General features: G+C 53.9%; 11 protein-coding genes across 11 annotated transcripts; 7 read left to right on the top strand and 4 right to left on the bottom strand.

Moving 5' to 3' along the window:
• Positions 1–799: 799 nt before the first annotated feature.
• On the top strand, positions 800–2,403 carry HER10_EVM0012166 (NADPH dehydrogenase; the record flags this gene model as incomplete). The annotated part of the gene is made up of 1 exon (XM_035481567.1): positions 800–2,403. Exon 1 carries the CDS (start codon positions 994–996, stop codon positions 2,401–2,403), a length of 1,410 nt encoding a protein of 469 aa, XP_035331039.1. The 5' UTR covers positions 800–993.
• A 1,040-nt stretch (positions 2,404–3,443) lies between these two features.
• On the top strand, positions 3,444–4,724 carry HER10_EVM0001716 (40S ribosomal protein S15). The gene is made up of 4 exons (XM_035471455.1): positions 3,444–3,579; positions 3,752–3,828; positions 4,015–4,311; positions 4,389–4,724. The coding sequence occupies exons 1-4, from the start codon at positions 3,559–3,561 to the stop codon at positions 4,456–4,458; spliced, it is 465 nt and encodes a 154-aa protein (XP_035330447.1). The 5' UTR covers positions 3,444–3,558; the 3' UTR covers positions 4,459–4,724.
• Positions 4,725–4,841: 117 nt separating this feature from the next.
• HER10_EVM0012617 (nucleotide exchange factor SIL1) lies at positions 4,842–6,317 on the bottom strand. The gene has a single exon (XM_035482010.1). It carries the CDS (start codon positions 6,272–6,274, stop codon positions 4,973–4,975), a length of 1,302 nt encoding a protein of 433 aa, XP_035331068.1. The 5' UTR covers positions 6,275–6,317; the 3' UTR covers positions 4,842–4,972.
• A 453-nt stretch (positions 6,318–6,770) lies between these two features.
• HER10_EVM0000982 (NADH-ubiquinone oxidoreductase 17.8 kDa subunit) lies at positions 6,771–7,647 on the top strand. The gene is made up of 3 exons (XM_035470746.1): positions 6,771–6,991; positions 7,088–7,329; positions 7,433–7,647. Exons 1-3 carry the CDS (start codon positions 6,857–6,859, stop codon positions 7,572–7,574), a joined length of 519 nt encoding a protein of 172 aa, XP_035330391.1. The 5' UTR covers positions 6,771–6,856; the 3' UTR covers positions 7,575–7,647.
• A 1,167-nt stretch (positions 7,648–8,814) lies between these two features.
• HER10_EVM0002124 (uncharacterized protein) lies at positions 8,815–9,804 on the top strand (the record flags this gene model as incomplete). The annotated part of the gene is made up of 2 exons (XM_035471850.1): positions 8,815–9,028; positions 9,083–9,804. The coding sequence occupies 2 exons, from the start codon at positions 8,815–8,817 to the stop codon at positions 9,802–9,804; spliced, it is 936 nt and encodes a 311-aa protein (XP_035330473.1).
• Positions 9,805–10,066: 262 nt separating this feature from the next.
• On the bottom strand, positions 10,067–11,467 carry HER10_EVM0000323 (translation initiation factor SUI1). The gene is made up of 3 exons (XM_035470110.1): positions 10,993–11,467; positions 10,763–10,830; positions 10,067–10,658 (listed from the first exon to the last, which is right to left on the bottom strand). Exons 1-3 carry the CDS (start codon positions 11,249–11,251, stop codon positions 10,635–10,637), a joined length of 351 nt encoding a protein of 116 aa, XP_035330354.1. The 5' UTR covers positions 11,252–11,467; the 3' UTR covers positions 10,067–10,634.
• Positions 11,468–11,644: 177 nt separating this feature from the next.
• HER10_EVM0007300 (MYND finger) lies at positions 11,645–13,666 on the top strand (the record flags this gene model as incomplete). Its single annotated transcript, XM_035476859.1, has 3 exons — positions 11,645–12,430; positions 12,501–12,684; positions 12,753–13,666. Exons 1-3 carry the CDS (start codon positions 11,873–11,875, stop codon positions 13,664–13,666), a joined length of 1,656 nt encoding a protein of 551 aa, XP_035330778.1. The 5' UTR covers positions 11,645–11,872.
• Positions 13,667–13,733: 67 nt separating this feature from the next.
• On the bottom strand, positions 13,734–15,003 carry HER10_EVM0010619 (uncharacterized protein; the record flags this gene model as incomplete). Its single annotated transcript, XM_035480072.1, has 2 exons — positions 13,734–14,947; positions 14,991–15,003. 2 exons carry the CDS (start codon positions 15,001–15,003, stop codon positions 13,734–13,736), a joined length of 1,227 nt encoding a protein of 408 aa, XP_035330952.1.
• A 746-nt stretch (positions 15,004–15,749) lies between these two features.
• HER10_EVM0007401 (exonuclease) lies at positions 15,750–17,972 on the top strand (the record flags this gene model as incomplete). Its single annotated transcript, XM_035476959.1, has 1 exon — positions 15,750–17,972. The coding sequence occupies exon 1, from the start codon at positions 15,852–15,854 to the stop codon at positions 17,970–17,972; it is 2,121 nt and encodes a 706-aa protein (XP_035330783.1). The 5' UTR covers positions 15,750–15,851.
• A 618-nt stretch (positions 17,973–18,590) lies between these two features.
• HER10_EVM0010856 (tetratricopeptide) lies at positions 18,591–21,027 on the top strand. Its single transcript, XM_035480303.1, has 2 exons — positions 18,591–18,915; positions 18,975–21,027. The coding sequence occupies exons 1-2, from the start codon at positions 18,745–18,747 to the stop codon at positions 20,739–20,741; spliced, it is 1,938 nt and encodes a 645-aa protein (XP_035330966.1). The 5' UTR covers positions 18,591–18,744; the 3' UTR covers positions 20,742–21,027.
• A 1,176-nt stretch (positions 21,028–22,203) lies between these two features.
• On the bottom strand, positions 22,204–25,153 carry HER10_EVM0002502 (uncharacterized protein). The gene is made up of 4 exons (XM_035472209.1): positions 23,723–25,153; positions 22,862–23,522; positions 22,590–22,788; positions 22,204–22,499 (listed from the first exon to the last, which is right to left on the bottom strand). Exons 1-4 carry the CDS (start codon positions 24,707–24,709, stop codon positions 22,454–22,456), a joined length of 1,893 nt encoding a protein of 630 aa, XP_035330488.1. The 5' UTR covers positions 24,710–25,153; the 3' UTR covers positions 22,204–22,453.

Below are 25,153 nucleotides of genomic sequence, written 5' to 3'. Positions count from 1 at the left end.
CACGTCAGAACTTCCCGACGAGTTTAAGGTTGTATGGTTCTGTTCCTGGTTCTTGGGCTTGTGTCGACGCCTCAAAGACTTGGACTGGGAACTGACAAGGCTGCATTCAGGCTTCATAATTGGACACTGAGCAAGATTGAATGTTGGCCAAGGTACTGATCACCACCGGGACGTCACCACGTTCTCTGTGCTCTCCCTACCGTTTTGGACCCCCTGTTGCGAGACAACAAGTTGATCAAGTCACAAGCTTGAAGCTGTCAAATGCAACCCCACCGACACCCACGCGCCCCGTCTTCGTTGCCTCGCAGTCTCTGACACCTCTGCTGTTCATCGTACTATACGATTTCTAAGCAGAGCCCTTGAAAACTTCGTCTGTCGACGTGGCTGCCCACCCAAGCCTCGAAGAGAGCTCGGACGCCCAATCCGCTTTTGGCAATATCGGGCCCAATTCGCCTTCATGATTCGTTGCTTTCTAGGTTATCGTCTGTCATCGTCTTTTCGCCCACACGGACCCATTCCGTTGCGGAGCCGCAGTTCTTTCTACACTAGTAGGGAGACCTCGTCCAAGGGGAACTCGATACGTTCGAGAACTTTTCCTTTTCGCCCAGGAACACCGCGTGTAGCGCCCTACAGAGTACCTCGGATCTTCAGACTACCTTTCGAGTGGCATTTACCCAACCCACACCACCCCTATCCCTTCACATCATGGAGTAGCGCAAGGCACAAGCACCAGAACCCGGCTTCGGTTTCACCGCTCGGAGAGTGAGCGGATCTGGTGGCTCGCTGAGAAATGGACGGTAAGGCGTCCGACCCGCTCGCCGAGTTGTCGCCGTGTACGACGGAGGGGAGGTCATTTCTAAGCCTTCCAGGGCCACGGGAAAAGTCTTTTCGCCCAATGGATCAACAAACTCATTGCGGGAAGATCTAGTTGTGGGGGCGAGTGCCGAGGACTGCTCATGTTCCTGGTGGGACTCTCCAGATGATTCCACGACGATGCCGTTCATGGTGGGCTCTTGGTCGACTTACACCAAGTCTTTGGAACATACAAATACCCTCAAGATCTCCCTCTTTTCAAGTGAAGAGAACCATCATCATAAGCATATATCTTCATCCATCTCTCTGATCTACAGTAATCTCATCTCTCTACCTTACTTCCATTTGAACTGCATTTCTAGATACCCCCTTTCGACTTTCAAAACCTACCTTTTCAAAACAATCATAATGGCCGCCGAGAACACGAAGCTCTTCCAGCCTCTCAAGGCCGGCAAGATGGAACTCGGCCACCGCGTCGTCATGGCCCCCCTCACCCGCTACCGCGCCGACGACGACTCCGTTCCCCTCGACCTCGTCTCTCAGTACTACGCCGACCGCGCCTCGACTCCGGGCACCCTCATCATCACCGAGGCCACCGCCGTCTCCCCGGCCGACGTCGGCGACCTCGACCTCCCCGACTTCTCCACCCCGGCCCAGATCGCCGCCTGGAAGAACGTCTTTGACGCCATCCACGCCAAGGGCAGCTACGTCTTCCAGCAGCTCTGGTCCCTCGGCCGCGCCGCCGACCCCGAGTTCGTCCGGGGCCGCGGCTTCAAGTACTGCTCCTCCTCCGACGTCCAGATGACCGGCCGCCCCTGCAAGCCCGACGCCCTCACCGAGGAGGAGATCTGGGAAAAGATCAACAACTGGCGCGTCGCAGCCCGCAACGTCATCGCCGCCGGCGGTGACGGCGTCGAGATCCACGGCGCCCACGGCTACCTCGTCGACCAGTTCACCCGCGACTCGGCCAACAAGCGCGCCGACAAGTGGGGCGGCTCCGTCGAGAACCGCGCCCGCTTCCTCCTCGAGATCGTCAAGGCCGTCGTCGAGGAGGTCGGCGCCGAGCGCGTCGCCCTGCGCCTGAGCCCCTTTGCCACCTTCCAGGAGTCCTACTCCACCAGCCCCGACACCTGGGAGCAGACGGCCTACATCGTCCGCGAGATCAAGAAGGCCGGCCACAAGCTCGCCTACCTCTCCCTCGTCGAGGCCGTCGGCAACCCCGTCAACCTCGGCATCGTGCCCCGCCAGGTCACGGACGACGTCCAGCCCTTTGACGAGGCCAAGCCCCAGACGCTCGACTTCATCCTCGAGGAGTGGGACAACATCTCCCCCGTCGTCGTCGCGGGCGGCTACCTCGGCGACAGCGCCCGCTGGGCCGTCGACGAGCGCTACGCCAAGTGGGACGTCGCCGTCGCTTTCGGCCGCTACTTCATCTCCAACCCGGACCTCGTCTTCCGCGTCAAGAACAACGTCGCCTTCACCCCTTACGACCGCACTACCTTCTACAAGAAGAAGAGCAACGATGGCTACAACACGTACGAGTTTAGCGAGGAGTACAAGAAGGTCAACGGTGTTAACGGCTCCGCCTAAGTTTTTTGTTGCTAAAAGATACTGGAACGGGCCGAGGCTTGGAATGGTATAGAGGATATGGGCATTTACATGCATAGCATTGGAGTTTTTGGGTTTGGCATGATAGAAGATCTATGAGGGTCGATATAGATATACATGAATACAACTTCCTTTTTGTCTACTTTTACGCATGCTGGCTCGAGGGTCACAGGCTTGTTTAAACACTTCTTGGGTCCGGTGCTAATTTGTCTGACTTACATCTTTGTTCCTGCATAATGTTGCCTGGCACTGACGGCGTTGCTTGGTAGCAGAGAATCTCGTCGTATTGCCGACCTGGCCTACTCACTTGGGGATGCCCTGGTTCGGTCTAGATTGAGCTTGGCATTTGCCAACATTCACTACGAGATGTGTATGAACAGAGTCATCTTGCAACAAGTGAATGCCGTAGAACCACGGTTTCCAAGGCTGAGTCTAGAACGTGTAAGGGTGGACAATAATGTAGCTTCATCACGATGACCCTCAAAACTGATGAGGCGCTCTTGCTTTCTTGTTGCGTGCTACTCCAAGTTGTCGCTGATAGTGTTGTGTGATTTGTAGGCTGTAGCTCGCCTAATGCATCGATGGACCCGCAGGCTGCCCATACTGAAGATACTCTTACGGATGTGTAAAGTAAGTAAGGTGCTGCGGGATCAAATGTGACATTGTAGGTCTGGTCGTGGTTGTCAACGCCAAAGCAATGAGTGAGGCGTCAGGTCGTTCTTCATCAAGGATGCTATCGCAGTTGTCTCATGCAGACAGCATCGGATGCCACCGTCCATTGCTAGAGAGGCACGGAACAGCCTCGACGGCAAAAGAGGAGCTGGAAGGGAACAAATCGGCGCCTGTGTGGAGCAAAAAGTCCGGTCGGCCGGAGAAAAGACGGATGACCTGTGGTCCAAGCGCCCACCCGCCTTCCAAGCGAATTTCGACCAAAAAGATCACATGACGCGGTAGGAGGGCAACCGAACCCTACCAAAAAGTGCGAGTGGGGCGATTGATTCGCAGAGAAGCGAAACCTCCAAGCGACTGCAGCCCCAGCACCCTTTCCAAAACTTCGACACCACCGGCAATTCAGCTTATTCGCCTTCGATAGACCGCATCGAAAGCGAATTCCCTGGCAACTCACAACCCGCAAAGATGGCTGACGACCCCGAATACGTACGTGCGAATCTCCTCCTGTTTCCCTGAGCGATGGAAAAAGAATAAAGCAATTTCGAATGGACGCGCCCGCGACAAGGAAAAAGAATGGGGGAGGGACTTGTTGTGTGGTGGCGTGGGCTTCATCTCTTGGAACAGAACAGTTTTTGGCTGACTGGATGGACGCATACAGAACGCCGAGGAGGCTGCCGAGCTCAAGAAGAGAAGAGCGTTCCGCAAGTTCCAGTACCGCGGAATCGACCTCGAGGCGTACGTTTGCCCATATCCCACATCCCACCACCATCAATCATACTTCGCACCCCACGATCGACGAACACCACGATGATTTCATCACCATCTTCCCTCTCTCCACCTACCTCACGAGCCGAAGACACCGAGATTCAATCGCAACATATGAGGGGAACAGTCTAAGCTAACATGACTTCTCATCTATAGTCTCCTTGACCTCGACTCTGAGCAGCTCCGCGATGTCGTCCACGCCCGTGCCCGCCGGCGCATCAACCGCGGTCTCAAGCGCCGCCCCATGGGCTTGATCAAGAAGCTCCGCAAGGCCAAGCAGGAGGCCAAGCCCAACGAGAAGCCCGACCTCGTCAAGACCCACCTCCGTGACATGATTGTCGTCCCCGAGATGATCGGTTCCGTCATTGGCATCTACTCCGGCAAGGAGTTCAACACCGTCGAGATCAAGCCCGAGATGGTTGGTCACTACCTTGCTGAATTCTCCATCTCTTAGTACGTGCCCCCCCTCTCCCGATTATGCTGCTTCGACGCAGCGATATGCCTCGCAACAACTGCTAACAGTCTACTAGCCGCCCCGTCAAGCACGGAAGACCCGGTATCGGTGCCACGCACTCTTCTCGTTTCATCCCCCTGAAGTAAGGGAGAGTATGGTTGTGGGCTGTCTATGGGAGGTTCTTGCATTCAAACGGGCATCAAGGCGAAACGGGAAATGGTTTTGGTAGCAAGGCAAGGCCGCTATCATGTTGTTTGGGCGATGATAGTTCAATACAACATCGTTGTCCGCTAAAAAGTTTGAGCCTCAAAATGGGAATGAATTCAACGAAGAGATACCAAAAGTACATTTCACTCTTCCACCTCTACTTTGCTGTGACGTTTTACGATTATGCCAAGTCTCTTCTTGGACTGGTAGGCAATATTGATAAAAGTGGCCACTTTCGAGTTGATCATGAGCCCTGGTTCTCGTACGTGTACATGAATGTCATCGTTGGGACCCACCCACATTTTACTGACCAAGTGTAGATACTTCGAGGCATATCACTCTTACGACGTTGCAAAGGGACCAACATAGACAGTGGGCATCTGTAACAACGGCACTGAAAAGCACCTGGGTATATCTATGTAATGATCTATGCATCCTTTCTCATCATCCTCATCACAACTCATCCTTTCCGATCAACTTCAGCTGCGCCTTCTCATGCGCATCAAGCCTCTCATACAGATCCCGGCTCCAGTGGCTCGAATCACCCTTGTTCTTCTCCATAATCGCCTTGACCGCAACCTTCCAGTTCTCGTCGCTCACGCGGTCGGCAATCCTCTTGGACCTGTCCGCCTCGGACGCCTTGAACAGGGGCCAAACACCCACGTCGGCACCCATGTTCTCGTCGAGGAAGCTATCCAGCACGAGCTGGCCGGCCTTACGCTGCGCAGTCTCCCATTGCGCGTGCTCGGGTGCCAGGACCTCGAGGAGGCGGTCCATGCCCTTGTTGGCGATGAAGTCGTCCCGGATGGTGGGGCTCTTGATGAGGCCTTTGATGGCGGCGACTTGCGCCTTGGCCTTGTTCGCGGCGCGGAGGACGTCGTGGTCCGCTGCGTCGCCGGCACCGTTCTCGGGTGAGGAGCGCACGAACGAGGCGTAGAAGCCGTCCCGGACCTTGAGCTGCGGCGCCTTGTGGAGAGAGCGGCAGGATGAGTCCATAAGTTGTGGCCAAACTTTGGTCACCTCCTCGAGGGCGGTGGGGTTGTTCTGGAGAGCGCCGGAGATGATGGCTGCCGCCTGCTGGTCGCGGGGCACTGCACCCTCGGACGGCGTGGGTGTCTTTGGGTCGATCATGAGGCAGAAGAGGGACTTGACGGTGTCAAAGGTCTCTGTGATTTTGAGGCCGTAGTAAATGTCGTGAGAAATGTCCTCGAGAAACTCGAGGGCCTCGTCCATCGGGAGGTCGCTTCCGTGGGGCCCCTTTTTGACGTACTCGAGGCTCGTGTAGAACTCGCCCGACTCCTGCTTGGGTTGCTTCACCACGCCGACTGGTTCGTATTTTGGCGCGTCCTTGGGAATCTGCGCTTCCGCAGATGCTGCTTCGTCCGAGTCTACGACCACGATGGAGCGGTCGACGGGCAGGCCCTCGAGTTCCGGGTTCTTCTCGGTTGGGTCGTTGATCTTAGCCTCCTTTTTGCCCGTGTTGATGTTTAGGCGTACGTGGAGTCCGTGAGGTAATTCTTGATCATCGTGAACTAGCTGAAACTCTTCCGTGGGTTGGAAAATCTTGGGATAACATTCTGATGGGTTATCGGTGTGGCAGATGAGCTCTACTTCGGCTGATGGTGATGGTGCTGAGGGTGATGAGGCGGAGGGTGATGAGGCGGAGGCTGATGATGCGAAAAAGACGAGGCCGAGAACGACCATGAAAATTGTGAATGGAAGAAGAGACGTGCGGGTTGATCTCCTCGACGCCATTTCGACCAGTTTAAATAAGGATTTCGACCTCTGTATATTGTTGGTTGCAGAGGTGTTGAGATGGATGATATCGATGAGTCTGGCCGGGTGAACAGATGCAATCTTATCTGATGTGTAAGACCAGCTAAAAACGCTGTATTGCTGTAAGAGATTGTACGCAAGGTGGACCTCAAGTAACTTATAACTTGACTCAGTCTAAGGATACAATTTGATGCAATGAGAATTGGTTGAAGAGATGCGCGCCTTTATACACAACCGCAAGATTAGAAATGAGTCAACAGTGAAAAAGGACAGGTTACCATCGCGAAATAGAAATCCGTCGAAGTCGTCCGTCTGGCCAAGTTGTCTCCAAAAGCCCCATTAAGAGGCGATTTCACTTATTTGAATTCGGCAACCGATGATTGGCTCATCTGCCGCGGCTGGCCGCGCTTATGCGCGCTAGCGCTAATCCGCGAAAAGTGACGCTCCTCCGGCACCTTGGATCAACCTCCACCAAGCCGAAGCTCCCTCTTCGAAAGACGTACTCCCAGCAACCGAACTCCCATCGTCAATTGACACCCCGTTTCCGAAACGTCATACACGATGCAGGCCATTCGAACGCGGGCTGTCTGCATCGCGCGCCAGTCACGGTTGACTGGCCTGCGCCAATCGAGAACCTACGCCTCCGGAGGTGACCACGGCCACCACCACGCTCATACCGTCGAGGAGCCCATTGGCGTATGTTTGCGAACAACCCCTCCTTCATTGTCAATTGGCCGTCGCTGTGCTGTCAGCACTTCTATGAACTCAATTGGCTGATTTGAGACCCTGTAGAACTTCTTCTGGGCCGTCGTTGCCATTATCCCGTCCGCATACGCCGTCTACAAGATCACCGCCCCCGGCAAGGACGGCGAGCCCCCCTACCTCACCCAGAAGATCCACGAGGCGTGGCACTGGCAGGAGACATGGAAGGAGAGAAACGCGCTGCACACCAAAGCCGTTGAGCAGGCCGGTTTCGACAGACTGCTCTTCTTCTCCACCCCTGCCAACCGCGATGTCGACCTCAGATTCCCCGAGTACGCCTCCCCCTCCAACCGAGCATGCCCTTGCCAGATGGAAGGCGTCTGGCCCTTCATAATGGAAAAGAGAAAAGAATAGAAGCTGACAATTGATGCACAGGGCCGTCTCCAACTTCGCCGCCCGCAACGTTATTGCCGGTTCCCAGACCAACCTGGACCACGTGATTGCCCACTACAAGAAGCAGCACCTCGACGAGGAGGAGCGGAAAGCGAAGAAGCTTGCCGCGCAGAAGCAGGAATGAGAGTAGGCGTGGTGTATGATACCGTTACATAGATCAACTCGAGGTTGAATCAAAATTTCCAGTTCTTTTGTTACCAGTTGACCATCCTCCAGTATGTTGTGGTAGGAACAGACGAAGATCAAGAAGAGGTGCCTCAGCCTTCACTTGCTTGGTCTTTGGCGCTCTGGTAGCAGCTATGGGCCTTTCGAATGTCTTAGATGCTCATGCCTTTTCCAAAAGCAAGCCTCGCTAGCCCGTCTGCCGCCTGCCATTGAGAGACCGCATTGGGCAGATTCGAGCCACGGACCTGCCTGGTCTGCTCAGCAAGCTCTGCTTTTTGACTCTTTCCCAGTCTCCGTCACTCTATATTCAAAGAAGCCCCGTCCTCCACCGGCTTCCTTCCCATTCCTGGTGGATTTCAACTCTTATCATCATCACAAAGAGCAGGTGAGCTATCTAAGATATTTCGCGGAGATATAGCAATCCCAGGTTCTGACTTCCTTACTTAGGAGTGTAGGTAAGACCAGCAATGTCGTGCGACGCGCGACTACCGTATGGTGCCATCTCAACCCACCTTCCGACTCCCTGCCATGGAATCGTACCCAACTCTCGATAGCAGCTTCCCGCCGTGAGTCGTTTTTGGGTACTTGATAAGGTGTACCAAAGAAAGTGATCGCATCCCACACCTAGCACCCAAATGGCTTACAAGGCAAGGTAGACGTTCGTGCGCCTCCCTTCTCTCTCGTAGCTTCCTGGTATCTTCCTTCCACCACAATTTACTCTGCTTCTGCTCTCGAGCTCTCCCTCTTCTGTCGCCTTCTTTATCCCGTGTCTTCTCCTTCGACAGACTTCGTCATTCATCACAGTCCGCATTCCGCATTATCCCCAAGGCTTTCGTCATTATTCGTCCATTCTTCTTGTTAATCATCCCATCATAGTACTCGTCGAGTACTTAGACCTTTCATACACAACCCGCTACACACAATACAAGCTTTACGTCGTCAGCATTACAATGTCGCTACTACCCATGCCTCACATGCTCACCTTCATAGAAGGCCCGAGGATAGCAATGAGAAATTACCCAATCGGGGCAGCCATTTTCCAAGGCCCGGCCATGTTCAGGGTGACCAATTTCCAACCAGAAGATGACCGACTCTCCAATTTCTAGGAGGGATTGACGATGCAAGCTGCCAACGCAATCAAGGGACTCTACAGGGACTTCTGCCCACGGCTGGAGGAAGTTCCTATGTCGCGACACATAATGAACGCTATGCATCATTCAATACTTTGCGAGTTCATGAACACCATTGGATTCATGGTATTCGGAAACCATCTCATACCTCTCGACCCTAACGAGCTTCTGCCTTTTGGAGACCCGAACGGAAACGCCCGGTTCACCGGATACTACAATGACACCATCTCCGTTTTCAGAGCCACAAGGGACATCGCCATGGGCGAGGAAATTCGGATGTGTCGTCCATCGTTCATGTGTCTCTGCACGCTATGCTCTGTTCCGCCACCAGCCGCAGCCTTGCGGCTTAACCCCGCAGCCTTCCCATTTCTTTCCGCCGCTGGCAGTGCCGCCAGTGGCGGAGCGGTCGACGAAGAAAGACACGTGCAAGTCGACGGGTGCGAAGATGGCGAGGACGGCGATGATGAAGGAAGCAGTAAAAGTGACCAAGACGAGGAAGGACAGGGAACCCTCGAGATTCCAAAGCCAAATAAGGGCAAGGGCAAAGCCGTTGATATGGAACTCGATAACGGTGAAGGCCCCAGCAATTCCAGAGAAGAGTGGCAGGTCAGGGCAGAGGGCCAAGGAGAAGCCCCGAACCTCTACTCTGGATCCAGAAACAGTCCCCTTTCCTTTCGAGCAGCCTTGGCGCTACCGGCTCCGGGGTTTGCAGGGTCAAGACCTCGTGACCCTCTTACAATGACCCCGGCCATCCCGTCTACTGGTAATCAGCAGCAAAAGAAGGTCGCCAAGTCTGATAGCGGTGGTGATGCAGAACATGTTGAGGATGTTGCCAACAAAGACGGAGCGAACGATACGGCCCAAAACAAAAAGTTAGGCCGCACAGCTAGATTCAAACTGGTCTTGAGGAAGAAATTTGGAATCAAAGACAAGCGTGAGGCCGAGCATAACAAGGATAACCAAGCTGAAGGCGAACAAATCGAGGACAGCCAATCCGGCGTCAAACATACTGGTGACAGCGAGCCGGCAACCAGTGAACATCAGGAATTGGCAGATTAGGATCCTCATCCCGGCAGGAGATAGTATTGATGGGCGGGCACTTATGGCAGACGAAAATTAGAATACGGAGGTCGGCGAGTGTAGCCTCAATAAACATGCTTACAAGGGTCCTCAACTGCATTATTTACGTGCTTCAATGATACTGTTGTCAAAATACCGAATGAACAGTTGAACTTAAAACGCTATCACCACGGCGAAGTACGAAGGTCTGCAATACCCATGTGTATTGAAAACCAGTCAAGCAGTGTAAACTGATGCAAACCCTGAAGCACATGTAGTTGGTCACCCGAGAATAGCAATGGTTCAGTTAACGTGTTCATTACTGGGCATGATGCTCATAACCTTTCGCAAGCCTTGTTTCTCATCAGTGCCGTCATCATAGGACGGCGGACGAGCCACAACTAGAAAGCGGATGCTGTAAAAAAGCTCTCAGACCCACCAAGACCGTTGTGCCCAAAAATCCCCTTGCCAGTTTCTCAGCGCGGCACGACATGTTCTAGCTGTGGATATGCGCAGCTGATACGTGTCGCAGTCTATCTCCCGCAGGCACCTTTAAGATCCTCTCGGTAGCTCCATTCTCCCTGTCTGAGTTGGGAATCGACCTTTTCGGAATAGTCCCACCCCATCTAAAGCTTCAGAAGCTCATCGGGGGCCTAGAGCATCTCCACGAGGCTTCTGTTTCCCCCTTTTGGAAGCATTTGTAAGATGGATCTAAGACTTTGGGTGTGGACCGAACGGTACTCGAATCTCCCTTCCCTTCCGGGGATTATGTTACCGTGATCCGCTCGGTTGCGAGGGGGAGATTGCGCCTCCTGGCAGTAACGGCTCCCTTAGAAGCCGTGGACTTTGACGAGCTATAGGAGAATCGGGGTTAGCCATGTCTTGCTTGGGTTTATGCGGGGGAGTTGGAACGTGGACGTCTCAACATGAATATTGGGGGTGGAGTCATCTGACGTACCTTGGAGTCCATCTCGAGACCCTCCTGCTTGTCGATGAGGAAGTCGTGAATAGCCTTGCGCTGGTCACCTGTGTGTCATAATTGTTAGCTTCGCTTGTTGCATACGTAGGTGGCGGTGTATCCCCATGCTCGGAGCTCGTCTCAGCGGCCCTCGGTCGAGTCGGGTGCTTCTGCCGAGGGGACGCAAGACAGCGGCGAACGAAGCCATCGCTGCAGTGCGTGTGACGTACCCTGAAGCTGCAGAACCTCGCCGAGATCCTGGTCCTCCACAATGGTGCCGTTGCAGGCAAACTTCTTCTTTATGACCTTGAGAATCTTCTTCTGGTCGAAGCGCTTGGGCAGGCCCTGGATGGTGGTGAGGGTCTTGCGGCCATTGCGCTGCTGGATACGGATGTGGATGTAGTCCTGGCCCTTCTTCTGCTTGTCCGCGTCGCCCTCGTCCGCGTCCGCGAAGGGGTCGATGGTCTTGAGGTTTTCGATGGTAGTCATGAGAAAGAGCTTTGCGCGCAACGTCTAATGCGGTAGACCTTGAGAGAGAGATTTGTGAGGCGATTTGACGCGTGTCTTTTCGTTTAGTGTCGTTGAGACGTAAGAAGCTGGAACCTTGGGGTGGGTTAGAGGGATTGGAGGATGTTGATGCTCGTGTGAGGCTGAGGAAAAAGGCCGTGAACAGAATGGCGGGAGTTGGTGGGATGGAGTAGGGACGAGGCGGGGTTGAAAGGTGGGAGGAAAGGAGGTCCGTGCTTGGGCGGTGATGGTGGGGCCCTTTGAGCTTTCGGTGAAGTTCCATCTGAACAGTTGCGGTAGCCCAGTTGAACAACCACACAAAGCTGCACTGCCACGACTGCCGCGCTCCCACACACATACCCGGCCCCCGAAGCAGAGAAAGTCGGTGAGCTTCTCCAGCTTTTTTTCCATGGCTGCCGATCCTTGATTATCCCCCTGTTGTACCTTGCATTAGCCACATGCAAGTGTGGCGCATACAGATATCTCTGTCCTGTATTCCTAGGTAGCCAAGGGATTGGGCAGCATATTGAAGAGGTTTCTCGGTAGTTCTCTCATGATATCTCTGATATATTCTGGACCAAACAATAGAGAACAGCTTTCACTATGACAGAATTAAGCAGTGGCATAGAGGTACGCGGCGAGAAAGGTGGCCCGAAGGGCCGCTCCGTCCAAGCAACACGCCGCTTCGAGCCGGGGGACATCATTGCCCGGTTCAACAACCCGGCCGTCGTGCTCCCGCCGGGCCCACGCGCGCTAGAATACTGCAGCCAGTGCCTCACACAACAGCAGGAAGACGCCCCGGCCACGGAGAAGCTTCGCGCGTGCACGGGGTGTAAGACGGTGGCCTACTGCGGACCGGCGTGCCAGCGCGCCAACTGGTCTGTAGTACACAAGTTCGAGTGCAAAGCGATTCAGAGGCTTCACAAGACAAAGCCGGCGGACCAGCCGAATTGGGTGCCGACGCCGGTCCGGGCGGCGGCGCAGGTCATGCTCCGGCCCAAGGTGATGGAGAAGTTTGAGGAGCTGGAGGGCAACGTCGAGTCGTGGCGGGGCAGAGAGTTGGTCAAGTTGCAGCTTCAGGCGCGTGGGGTTGTGACGTGTCTGGGTGGTGAGCAAGATTCGATTGACTTGCTGGAGAGTGCTTTTCAGGTTCTGTGCAAGGTGCGTAGTTTCCTATGATATCTTTTCTCCAAGCCGAGTAGATCCTGTGTATGCTGATAGTGCTATACAGCTTCAAACGAATGCTTTCAGTGTGTCCGAGGATGAGACTGATGGCGTTTACTTGGACACAACACTTGCCATGATGAATCACTCATGCAGCCCCAATGCCGTGGTCCAATTCGATGGCAGGTCAGCCTCGCTCCGCGCAATGGCTTTCATCGAGCCCGGGGATGAGGTCGAAATATCTTACATCGGTAAGTTGTCGTGAAAGAAGTCGCCTTCAGGACTGTCTCATAAAAGGACATCAGCTAAGCGATTACAGACGAAACGCAGCCAAAGAGCAAAAGACATGAAAACCTGAGTTCGTATTACTTTGATTGCAAGTGCTTCAAGTGTATCGAAGACCTGGACGAGTATCAGGTCGCCCAGAAGGATCCGAGAGTTGCTAAGCTGAATGAGCTGAGTGCAACACCTGATACCGAGAGATTCCAGCACCCTCAGGTGGCCGACAAAGACAGATTGCGGCAAGCCATTGAAGTCCAAAAGCTTCTGGAGATGTTTACAGCGCAAGTCCGCCACACGGAACCGACAGCAAAGCACAAGTGGCTGAGGAAGGCGTACAAGTCGGCCTCGTGGTTTCCCGAGAATGGCCGATGGGCCATTGAGCCCTTTGCTCAATTCGTTGATGAGGCGGCAGTCTATTATGGGAAAACCCGGGGCAACCACGAATGCGCCTTGGCCATCGCCTGTCTGGTGGCGTACGAGATCGAACCGTACAAACATCCCATCCCCTTTCACGTCGAGAGAATAAGAGGTCTCTCCGCCATTGCCAATGAGCTGTCTCACACAGCGCCTGAACCGGAAAAGCTGGCAAAGCTGGCGAGGGACATGGCTGCGAAGAAGAAGTTCTCGGCCGCCGGCGTCAGAGTATTGGAGGATCTCGACCAGGTGTCGATGTGCCAGATGATTTTGTCCTTGATCAATGCGTACAAGGATCGGGGTCCAAAGGTGGACTGGGACGGGATTAGCATGTTCAGACGGATGATTGCTGAAATTGAGAGCCTTCCGGGCAGGGACAGGGAGAACAGCTTGATCAACGCGTGGATCATGGATCCAAAGGGAATGGATCAATTCTTGCGTTACGCTCTCGTAGAGCCGCTCAAGGCGTTGTCTGAGCTCGGAAAAGCTGTGTTAGAGGTGGACTTGGGCGAGGACCGCGATTTGTCCGCTAATTGATACCCCTGAACGAGATCAAAGTTGAATACAAACATCCATTGTTACTACTGAGCTACCTATAGGAGTGTCAAAGCTTGCTGTCCGCGGGCAAAGAAGCCCTTGGTTTCTTGATACTCCTCTTGTCAATGGCACCCGATCTGGCGAGTCTTGGGCTTTTGTTACCTTGACCAGCTCCGGCCACTTTCTCTGCTGGTGCCTTTCGTTTGCGGCTCGTAGGTTGCGAGACTTTGAGTGAGGCTGGAGTGGCTTCGTTGAAAACCTTGGCGGGTGCTTCCTGATGCAATTCATCCGACATTGGATAAGCATCGTTCGGTGACCCGGATGTGGCCGCGCTCTTGGATTGCTGAATTGAAGCGAGCTGCAATTCCTCGCAAGGAGAGATATGCTCTGCACTCGCCTCCAGACGCTGTATCCTACTCTTGAAGATATCAAACTCCATCTGCAATGTCTCCACTTGACTTGCCCGAGCTCCAATCTTGGTCATGTTGCTGGTCAAGATATCCAATTCTCGCGACGGTATTTGCTGCTTTGACAGGTCGACTTTCTTTTTGCCGTCCTGATCCATAATCTGTCTCAGCTGCCCCAACTCAATTCGTAAAGTGGCTGTTTCCTTGGCACTGTTCATGTTCATGTCGAGGATGTTTTTCACGGTTTCATTCATTTTTGCCATATTCGCTTGTAGGCCCAGGTCAGCGTTTTCGAGCTTCTTGTAATCTTTTCGCGAGATCAGGAGATCGTTTCGGAGCTCAACATTCTCCCTCTTAACTTCTTCCGAGAGCTTCTTCATCTCAGAGATGGCAGCGTTTGCGGTCCGAACCTGGCTCTCCAATCGAGACAGTTTGGGACTGTTTTGTGTCGTGTATTCCCCACTGGATACTTCAATCTTAACAGATTTCAAGTCAGCTTTGTGAAGATCGAAGTCATTCTGAAGTTGGTCCAGAGTCGAATTGAGCTTTGCCATCTCCTTTTCGATGCGAGAAACAGCGCTGTCAAATTGGGACACGACTTGGAAACCGGCAGTATCTATTCTGTCAATGCTCTCCCGCTGCGCATCGAGATCTACTCGCAAACGAGAGAAATCGATGTTCTCAGAATTTGGCGACCCATGCCCAGGCCCAAATCCCTTACCAGAATCGGGATTGAAATGATCGTTCGCCGGGTACGATCCGGGGCGAGAGTCACTTCGGAGCTTCAATTTGCGGCGCACATTGAGCTCTACCGGCTTGCCATTCTTCTTGAGAAATACAACAGAGGTCTTTTTGAGAAGTATTTGCGAGCTACCTTGGGTGAGTAGGGGTATAGTCGAGTCGCGAGGTCGACTTACTCGTGAAGCGCATGATTGACTGGGCTACTTAGACACATGAGGCCGATGACATTATCACATTTGGCGCAAGCGACATCTTGAAGCTCGCTGCAAGAGATCAGTCTACCGATTCGCAAAGAGAAAAAGGTGAATGGTCCCTTACCACTCGGCAACGAGGTACCCTGCTTCACCAATCCTCGTGGGTTCCTTGGCGACCATCTGAGTATTGCCTTGGGCCTCAATCGTAGGACTGAAATAAGATTTTCCAACCTGAGTCCACAAATTGAAGAAAGTTGCCAATATTGCTTGACAGCTTGCGCACTTGCACTGTATGATTTCCATTTTGGTGAAGGCTCAACTGACTTGCGATGGTACGGATCTGTGAACTTGAGGCTTTCCCGACGCCAAGGGTATATGTTTGGTAGCTGTTGGCTCAGGAATTGTATGACGTGCGACATAGAGGGAAGGTTGCTTCCCATTGAATCACGGCGAAGGACGAAGGGTACCTCATAGCAAGGTAGAGTGAAACTGCAACAGAATGCGACAGGCAATCCTTCTATTTGCCTGCTCGTGCCTACCTCATTTCAGTCCCTGTCGACTGGGAAGGAGCTCGAGGCAGGGGGTCCCTGACAGTTGACGCTTATCTTATCTTACACCCAGCCGATTGGCTCGCCCCGCAAAACCACCTAACAATGGGAATCAACGGTCGCATTTGTGCTTTCCATGTCAGGGAACTTTTTTTCTGAGCTGCCGTTTGAAAATCCACCCCAACACACCTACAAACACGCCTCGATTATCCAACGCGGCGCAATTCGATCCACCGCCACTGAACCTCCTGAACCTCTCTCAATTACCGTCGGCAGCAATTGGACGAGAGGCATCATGGGGAAGCGCCGTAGAAATCGCGACGAAGGCGGAGAGGGTGCCATTGTCGCCTCCGATAATGTCCCCGTAACGACCTCCCAGACCCACGAAGCGACTGCCGAAGCCGAGACAGGGAATGGCGAGAACAGTTCTCGAGAGAGTTCCTCGAATACTCAAAGTAGTGGCAGCTTGAAGAGAAGTGCTCCTGGCGATGATGACGAAGGATGGACCAAAGTCGAGCGATCCAGCAAAAAACGCAAGAAGGTCCCCCGCGAGGGGTCCAACAACTATCCCGCAATTACCTTCTCCACAAGCGCAAAGCTGTTTTCCAAGATCAACCTCGCTATGCTTCGCGACCTTGTCCTGTACATATTCGCCGATGGAACGGGCCCGAACTGGGTTTCTGTCTCTCACCGACCAAACTTCAGAAAGATCGTTGTGTTGATGGTGCCTGGATTGGAGGAAGCCATGTTCAAGGAGGGGGTGAATTTCGACAATTACACATCTGGCCCAGCTAGGAACCAGGACCGGACCGAAACAACGCCTGACGATTACTACCCACGAGCTCTTACCGCAGACCAGCTGCCGGTTGCGCTTCAGGGATTCGCCAAAATGTTCCCTCACTTATGGCCTGTCAAGGCACCTGGTGACGACAAGTACATGAAACTCCACTCGCCCATGGGAACGTTTCTGACGGCACCAATGCCTAAGAACAAGGATGACAGGAAGGGCCCTAAACCGGCAAGAGAGCCTTCGGGATGGAAGAATGAGCGAACCCGTATTACCGAGTTCCTTGCATCACTCGAAGAGCTCGAGACCGCTGGCCATCTCATCCATCCAGCACTCATCGAGAACGAGGAGAGGAAGGCGGCCTTCAAGGTTCCCGAAGGATGGGCAATCTCTAAAGTTGACAAGCTCGAAGACGGCGAGGTGCCTGAGGCGGAGATCGAAAGCGGTAGCGTCACCGCTGGTCGAGAATGCCTTGCCTTGGATTGCGAGATGTGCATGACAGGAGAGAGTGAATACTCACTTACCCGCATCAGCGTCATATCTTGGTCGGGCGAGCTCATCATGGACGAACTGGTGAAGCCAGAAAAGCCCATTATCGACTACGTCACCCGATTTTCCGGCATCACGGAGGAGATGCTGAAGCCAGTCACGACCACATTAAAGGATATCCAACAGAAGTTGGTTGAGCTCATCACTCCGCGAACGATCCTGATTGGACACTCGCTCGAGTCTGACTTGAAGGCCCTGCGATTCTCACACCCTTTCATTGTCGATACCTCATTAATCTACCCCCATCCTAGAGGGCCCCCTCTGAAGGCGTCATTGAAGTGGCTTACTCAGAAGTATGTCAACCGCGAAATTCAAAAAGGTGGTGCCAACGGACACAATCCCATTGAAGACTCCCGCGCCTGTCTCGATCTCGTCAGACAGAAGTGCGAAAAGGGCAAGTTGTGGGGCGCATCTGATTCTCAAGGTGAGAACTTGTTTCGCCGGCTAGCAAGAGCCGGTACTGCGTACAAGGCACAGGGCGGAGATGCAGGCGGCTTGGTCACTGGAAAGACAAGCGCTGCCGTAGATTGGGGCGAACCGTCCAAGGGTCCTGGTGCCGGAGCAACCTATCAAATAGGCTGCAAGTCCGATGCGGACGTTGTCAACGGCGTTATCCGTGCTGTGAAGGGAGATCCTGATGGACTGGAGATTCCCGGTGGTGGTGTCGACTTCGTTTGGGGCCGGATGCGAGAGCTCGAGGCGTTGCAAGGGTGGTGGAACAAGAATCGGGTCGAAAGTGCCAGCAGTGACGGAGGCCCTCCTCCTTTGGACAAGACCCAATTCGAAGGAAAGCTCGGCGGATCACCTCTTGAACAGTGCTTGGCCCGCCTGTCAGTCTCTCTTCAAGCTATCCACGAGAGCCTTCCGCCCTGCACGGCTTTTATTGTGTACACTGGCTCTGGAGATCCTCGCGAGATGAGCAGGCTTCAGGCCATACACACGCAGTGGAAGAGAGAGTATAACACCCCGGGAAAGAAGTGGGATCAACTGTCAGTCAAATGGACGGATGAGGAGGAGCAGGCTCTCCGACGCGCTGTTATTAAGGCTCGTCAGAGTATCGGCTTCATTGGGGTGAAATAGTCACCAGGAGGGCTTATGATCACAGAGCCACTACGTTTCTTGCAAAACGAGAACGCTACATGGCATTCTATAGATCTATCTAGAGGATTGAACATGGTCCGCAGACGGAGGACTCACGAACGAGCATTCGTACATGATACCCATAGCTTAGGTTATGACATAGAAAACTACGGGCAGCTGAGAGGAGATGTTGCCTTGATATTCGATGAACGGTGCGAAGGTAGGGAGACAGTGAACTGACAGAAAAGAGTTCCATCAGGGTCCAGCTAAGATAGCTGATGATATTATGGTTGAAGGCCGGCTATCTACATCGCGGTTGTCGGATTAAATTGCCTAAAGAGGAGCATAAAGGTGTTGAAGCCCAGCAGTGACATGTTTCTTGTACACCCATGCGCCACTCACATGCGCGGTTCGGAGTCCAGAGCTCCAAACGAACTGGGGTCAGCGCTCACCCCACTGTCGTTTTCTCTCACCTTTGATGACCTGATTGGCTACCCCGCCTCCGGCTGCGGAGAAAGATATCAACCGTGTGCCGCGCCTAAGCCCCCCGCCGGCCTGCCTCGGTATCTTCTCGGAGACGCAGCCGCTCGAGGTTGGCTGAATTACAAACCAGTCACATCCCACCTGTCTACCAACTCAAGCCCAACCAACTTTTACCCGGGTTCTCCAGACATCGAACTTTCCCACGGTTCTAGAGCAACCTTCTCTATATACACCTCCATTACGGTTGCCACAATATCGAATCGAGAAGCCCGGCTTCCTACCCTTCACAATGTCGTTTATGGGTGGCGCAGAATGCTCGACCTCCGGCAACCCCCTCAGCCAATTCCAAAAGCATGTCCAAGATGACAAGACTCTTCAGAGAGATAGACTGGTGCAAAGGGGCCCTAATGCGCTTGCTGGTGGCTTCCGAAGCGCCGGCGCAAGCACCCCGCAGGATGAGGTACGCATATAACGGACTGCCAAAGTTTCGGACTCCTTTGAACTAACTTGCCCTGACAGATGATGAATGGTTTCCTTAACAAAGCCCCAGGTCTCCAGCAAGAACTTCCCATGCAAAATGGCGCTGTCCGAATCGATCCGAACCAGGGAGTCCACCTCCGCGCGAACTCAACATCACCGACGTGGGCTGGTGACTTCCAGAACCAAGCCGCCATGGAGTCGGCATTCCAACAGCCCCCCGGAACCCAATTCAGCCCCGAAGATTTTGCGCGCTTCAGACAGATGAATCAGCAACCTTCATCGGCGAGAGCAAGTCCCATGCCTGGCCAAATGGCTCAACAGCCAAGAATGGGCATGGGGATGGGTATGGGTATGGGAATGGGCATGGGAATGGGATACAACAGCATGATGGGCCAGCCCACGTTTCAACCCATGTACCAGCAACCGATGCAACAACAACAAGAGGACGCCAAGGGAAAGGGAAAGTTAGTAGAGCTTGACGACAACAAGTGGGAGGAACAGTTCGCCCAGATGGAGTTGCAGGAGAAGGAGGAGCAAGAGGCTAAGGCTGCGGAGCCTGAACTGGACGAAATGGACAGGGCAATGCAGAGTGAGACAGGTTTTGGCGACTTCGAATCAATATGGAAAGGAATCCAGGCTGAAACTGCTGCAGCAAGAGGCATGGTCGACGATTCGACTTTCGACAAATTCGACAGCGAGGACTGGGGTCCAGATTTCACCGGCATGAACGGCGACTGGGGCAGACTCGGCGATCCCGTCATCGAGAACTATCTCTTTGAAGAGGACAATTTCTTCAGCGAGGAGAAGAACGCATTCGAGGAGGGTGTCCGCATCATGCGCGAGGGGGGAAACCTCTCACTAGCGGCTCTCGCGTTCGAAGCTGCAGTCCAGCAAAACCCGCAGCACACCGAGGCGTGGGTGTACCTTGGCTCGGCGCAGGCGCAGAACGAGAAGGAGACGGCGGCTATTCGCGCGCTTGAGCAAGCACTCAAGCAAGATCCCAACAACCTCGCCGCCCTCATGGGTCTGGCTGTCTCGTACACCAACGAGGGCTACGACAGCACTGCCTACCGCACACTCGAGCGGTGGCTTTCCGTCAAATACCCGCAGATTATCGCACCGACTGACTTGCATCCCATGGCGGAGATGGGCTTCACTGACCGGCAGCAACTGCATGACAAGGTTACCGGACTGTTCATCAAGGCGGCACAGCTCAGCCCAGACGGCGAACACATGGACCCCGACGTCCAGGTCGGTCTGGGCGTCCTCTTCTACGGCGCCGAAGAGTATGACAAGGCCGTCGACTGCTTCACGGCCGCCCTCCACTCCTCGGAGCTCGGAGCTTCAAACCAGCAGGAACAGCTGCACCTGCTCTGGAACCGTCTGGGCGCCACCCTCGCCAACTCGGGCCGCTCCGAGGAGGCCATCGCGGCGTACGAGAAGGCGCTGAGCATCCACCCCAACTTTGTCCGCGCGCGTTACAACCTGGGTGTAAGCTGCATCAACATCGGGTGCCACGCCGAGGCGGCCTCGCACTTCCTCGCCGCGCTCAACATGCACAAGGCCATCGAGAAGAGCGGCCGCAACATGGCGTACGAGATTTTGGGCGGCGGCGAGGGCTCCAGGGGCGGCGCCAACACGGCGCAGCTCGACGAGCAGATTGACCGCATGACGGCGCAGAACCGGAGCACGACCCTGTACGATACCCTGAGGAGAGTGTTTACCCAGATGGGTCGCCGGGATCTGGCCGAGAAGACCGTTGCGGGTGTAGATCCCGAGATCTTTAGGGGCGAGTTCGACTTTTAGAGGGTTTCTGGATTCGGTTGCATAATACTCTCATCAAACAGACAAAAAAGGGCTGCCTCGAGGACTGGGATGTAGCATTATAGCGGGTGGAAAAGAATGAATGAGACGACGCCTTTGACGAGAGCATCCATATCGCTGTTACATTATGTCGTTGCATGGATCGTGGGGATTCTTATCACACTATGAATTTGACCAAATCATGTCGCCACCAATGTTCAAAGGCATAGTACTTGTAAAAAAGGTCGATTCTAACTAAGGGGTATTTGGAGACTGCCGTCAATGCGACTACTATTCTGGGCTTTCGATCCCCTCTTTCCTTGCCAACTGTGACCTCGACGTCAAACTGGCTCGAAGTGGCTGGTCAATATAAAAACAAAGCTTCTATCCATCACTTCTTGGTCCCTCCGCCGCTATTGTTGCCACCGCCGCTGCCGCCGCCGCTGTTGCTACTGCTGCCTCCGCCGCTGCTACCCCCCGAGGCGCCTCCCCAGTTGTTGGCCTTGGTGCCTCCGTGGCTTAGGGTGCCTTTGCACTTGGCCGGATCCTGCCAGGGGGGGTTGGTGGGATCGTGGTAGTAGATTGGGGTTGTCTTCTTGCCTGACATGTTTGCTTTGAACTTTGAAAAAGCGAAATGTTTTGGTATAGATTTTATGGATGTGAGAGATTCGTGGGAGGAGATCTTTGAGATGTGGTTATGCTGGGTGATGTATTGGATTGGTACTGGTTGTATTGGATGTAGAGGCTGAGTGATGGATTGTGTTCAGAATGGTACTATTCAAAACTATCTGCCAAGTTTGGCTTGTTTAATACGTGCTTGGCTCTGTTCGTGTCGGCTTTGGTGACTGGGTTGAATGTGGATGGTGAATATATCTGCGAGATACCAGATGGAAGTCAACACCTGACATTGACACTTGTCTACACTACATAATGGACACCATTCACACTTGCAATGTTGCCTTCTTCTCTTATTCAATGGACCCCGCTTTGTCTTGCTATTTTCAGCCTTGTTCATAGGCCATGATCCATTCTGTTTGTCTTTCGCTTTCTAAGTTTTCGTGGCGTACCATGGAGCTCACTGTATATGACTCAAACAGTCAGTGTCTTTGAAAACCTAACATACGGTCAGTATCGGAAGAGAGCAATGTGCCTGGAGATCATGATGGTGAGTCTAGTGCATTCGAGTTACCCCCGCACAGAATTATATCCCGGCAGCCCTTTGAGAAGCCTGCCAACATGTCCGACTCAACAATTGCCCGTGCCTCTCTACCGTATGATTAGAAGACTGATAACTACGGTATACCTCTGAGCGCTGCTGATGGTTCAGCTCAACATGCTCTACTCGCCCAGTCCCGTGGCTACTTGTTGCATTGAGAATGAAAGTTAAAGGTAGAATGACCCTGATCAGCCGCACTAATGATCATTGCTTCATTGAAAGGCATTTATATGTATTGGCTACTGTCCAGGCCCGTTAAGATAGAAGATAGTGAGCGTCTAGGTCTTCTTAAGACTGATCAGAATGACCCACAATAGAGTGCCAAACAGCGGTAAACAAATCGCTATACCAAGTCTCCCAAACTCCTATAGCATCAATATAACCTGCGCAGTAAACCCCACCGAGTGTCTCGTTCGTCATATAAATAAGGACGCAGAGCCTAGAGACAGTACCGTACGGTTCCAAACCTAATCAAACACCCTAAGTAACCCAACATGTCTTACACTTCGAGCATGAAATGCTTCATCTCCTCAACACCAACATTCCTATCGTCACCGAGCAGATTAGCCTCCCGTCATAATCTCATAGACTTCTCCACCAGAAATACACCGGGATTCAATAGGGACAATACTGACATAGTGAGAAACATCCTCGCGAAATCGTCCACATCCGCCGGCCGCATGATCTTGGCGACGCCCTGCACGAAGAAACTGTTGACTAAGAACATGGGCTTCTCGCGCCACGCAGTGAAGAACGCCGGCGAAGACTGAGCGTCCCAGAGGTGCCTCGAGAAGGTCCAGCGGTGCGGGATCAGCCACGGACCGAGGTCAGGATCTGAACACAGTCAATATCAATTGCAAAGGAAAAAGGGGCGGCGGGCATGAGAGAAAGAAAATGGAAGCCTTACCAAAATCACCAGCACTCTTGAGCATCTGATACATGCTCGTAAACACATACCCCATCAACACCGTCCGCCGCACACACTCGTTGAAAATCCACACCTCCCACGACCGCGGCGGCCTCCCGCGCATCGCGCCGTCATCTAGCAGATGAACCTCGTCAAAGTTGTCCCTCAACCCCTCGAGGTCCTTTAACCACTTCTCGAGGACGCCCATGTCCCGCTCCGCCTGCGCGCGCAGCGCTATGTCGCCGTCGAAGCACCGCACGGTTTGGATCAGAAACAGAGCCTGCGCCCTCGCGAGCTTCTCGTGCCCCGTGATGTTGCTCCCTGCTGCTGCTGTCGCCGTCGTCGATGATGTCGTCGTCGTCGAGGAGTCCTTGGCGTTGACAGTGCTACCACTACCGCTCTTGAGAATCTCGTTGGCGCCCTCGCAGAGGGCGCGGATCACCCAGTCCTTGTTGGACTCCGTCATGCCCACGTACGCCGAGATGGCAGTGTAGGCCGCCATCAGGGGCCTAGGCGTCTCGCGGACGCCGCGGTAGAGGTGCCGGTGGAGGAAGGGGGTCTGCTTGGTCTGGGCGAAGACGACGTGCATGTTCTTGACAATGCTGACGAGGTGGCCGATGCGGGAGTTTGGTTCGTGGATTTGCCATGGTTGGAAGCCACCCTGTGAAGCTGGCGTGAGTATTTCATCCCGCGGACATGCTTGAGGTAGGTCTGGCGACGAAGAGAGGAAAGGAAAAGAGAAATGTTGCTCTGACGGATAACGAACACGAAATAACGTGTCAAGGAAGATAGGTATGAAGAGAAGTGAGGTAATGCGAGATATAAGAACCACAACAAACGAGAAGAACTTCATCAACTTACGCATGCTTCCCCCATCTCGTTATCCCAGTCACATGGGCTCAGCTGGTTAATCTCGGGCAGCATGGTCTTCTGCACGATGGGCGTCAACGGCGTCTCCCAAAGCTGGAGCTCGCCGCCGGCCGTCGGGTCCGCGTTCAGGAAATCCATGACCGAGTTAAAGTCGAACGGCGCGTTTGCGGCATTCAAGTCGAGGTTCAGCGACGACGTCGACGGCACCGACGTGGCGTTGTCGATGTTGCTCCCGCTGTTGTTACCGCTGCCGATGCCGCTGTGGATGTCCTCCGTCATCACTATTGTCGGGAGACCGCCGTCGAGGTAGGATGACGACGACGCGGGCGTGGGCTGCTGCTGGAGTTGAGGTTGGTGATGGTGATGTTGTTGTTGTTGTTGGTGTTGAAGATGATGATCGGTGAGTGTGTTAAAGTCAAAGGGAGGAAGGTCATCGTTGATGTTTCCGCAGTCCTCCTCAATGTCCATGGCCTGGAGGGTGTCGTCTGGGTTACTGATCATACCCCCGGCGGAGGAAGAGGAGTCGCCCCGGCCGCCGAGGCTTCCAACTCCAACACCACCACTACCACCATTGCCATTTCCATTGGCAGAGGCGGGCGGCAGGTTCTGGTACACACACGAAAAGTTCTTCTCGCTACAGCGGGTGCAGCGCGGGGTCCGCTTGTCGCAGCGGCGCTTGCTCCGGACGCAGGCGTTGCAGCTCTTCTGGCGGGACTTGTCCGCCGCGTCCGCCAGATCACTCATCGCTTTCAGGCCTTCGGCGGACATTTTTTTCCTCTTTCTGTTCTGCTGCTGCTGATGCTGATGCGATTTCTGGGTCTGATGACCAGCTACTGTTTCTTGTTCTGCTGCTGCTGCGTCTGCTTCTGCGGCGGCAGCGTCGGGTCTTGGACTGTGGAGAGAAGGGGAAGAGACAGGAGCAGTGGCGGCGGCGGATAACAGATGGGTCGGCACGGCCAGCTGGATCCGATTGACCATGGGGGAAGGGAAACGGAGGAAAGATGGAAAAAAGTGGTAAGAGTGGAAATATGCGATATCACGATTCGAAATCCTCTCTCGTATCCCTCTCTCTCTCTGTCTGTATCTCGTGCCTTTCAGAAAAGGGATTCAAGGCAGTCAGCTTACGCGGTCTAATCGTCGTCGGGGGGCTGCGTTGCGTCCGCTGATCCAGTGACAGTGTAAGGTACTCTCTGCAAGACGTCCAGGTTTCTCGGAAAGGAAGCGAATGGTTGTTCGACCCCCGTTCGAGACCGGTGGGAATGTGGGATGAAGTTGCGGAGTAGGCGTCAAACTCCGCTCCGCGTAAGCACAAAAGTCCGCCAGCTGCGGCCCCACACCACGGCCGTCAGACGGTCGGTTTCGCGCCCAGCCAATCCGAAACTCCGCAGTGAAGCTTTCCCGAAACTCCGCAGCCCATTTACC

The sequence above is a fragment of the Colletotrichum scovillei genome, assembly GCF_011075155.1.
Source record: "Colletotrichum scovillei strain TJNH1 chromosome Unknown Contig00008, whole genome shotgun sequence".
Classification (NCBI taxonomy): domain Eukaryota; kingdom Fungi; phylum Ascomycota; class Sordariomycetes; order Glomerellales; family Glomerellaceae; genus Colletotrichum; species Colletotrichum scovillei.
The sequence above is the reverse complement of the archived record's forward strand: the minus strand, read 5'-3'. Positions and strand labels throughout refer to the sequence as shown.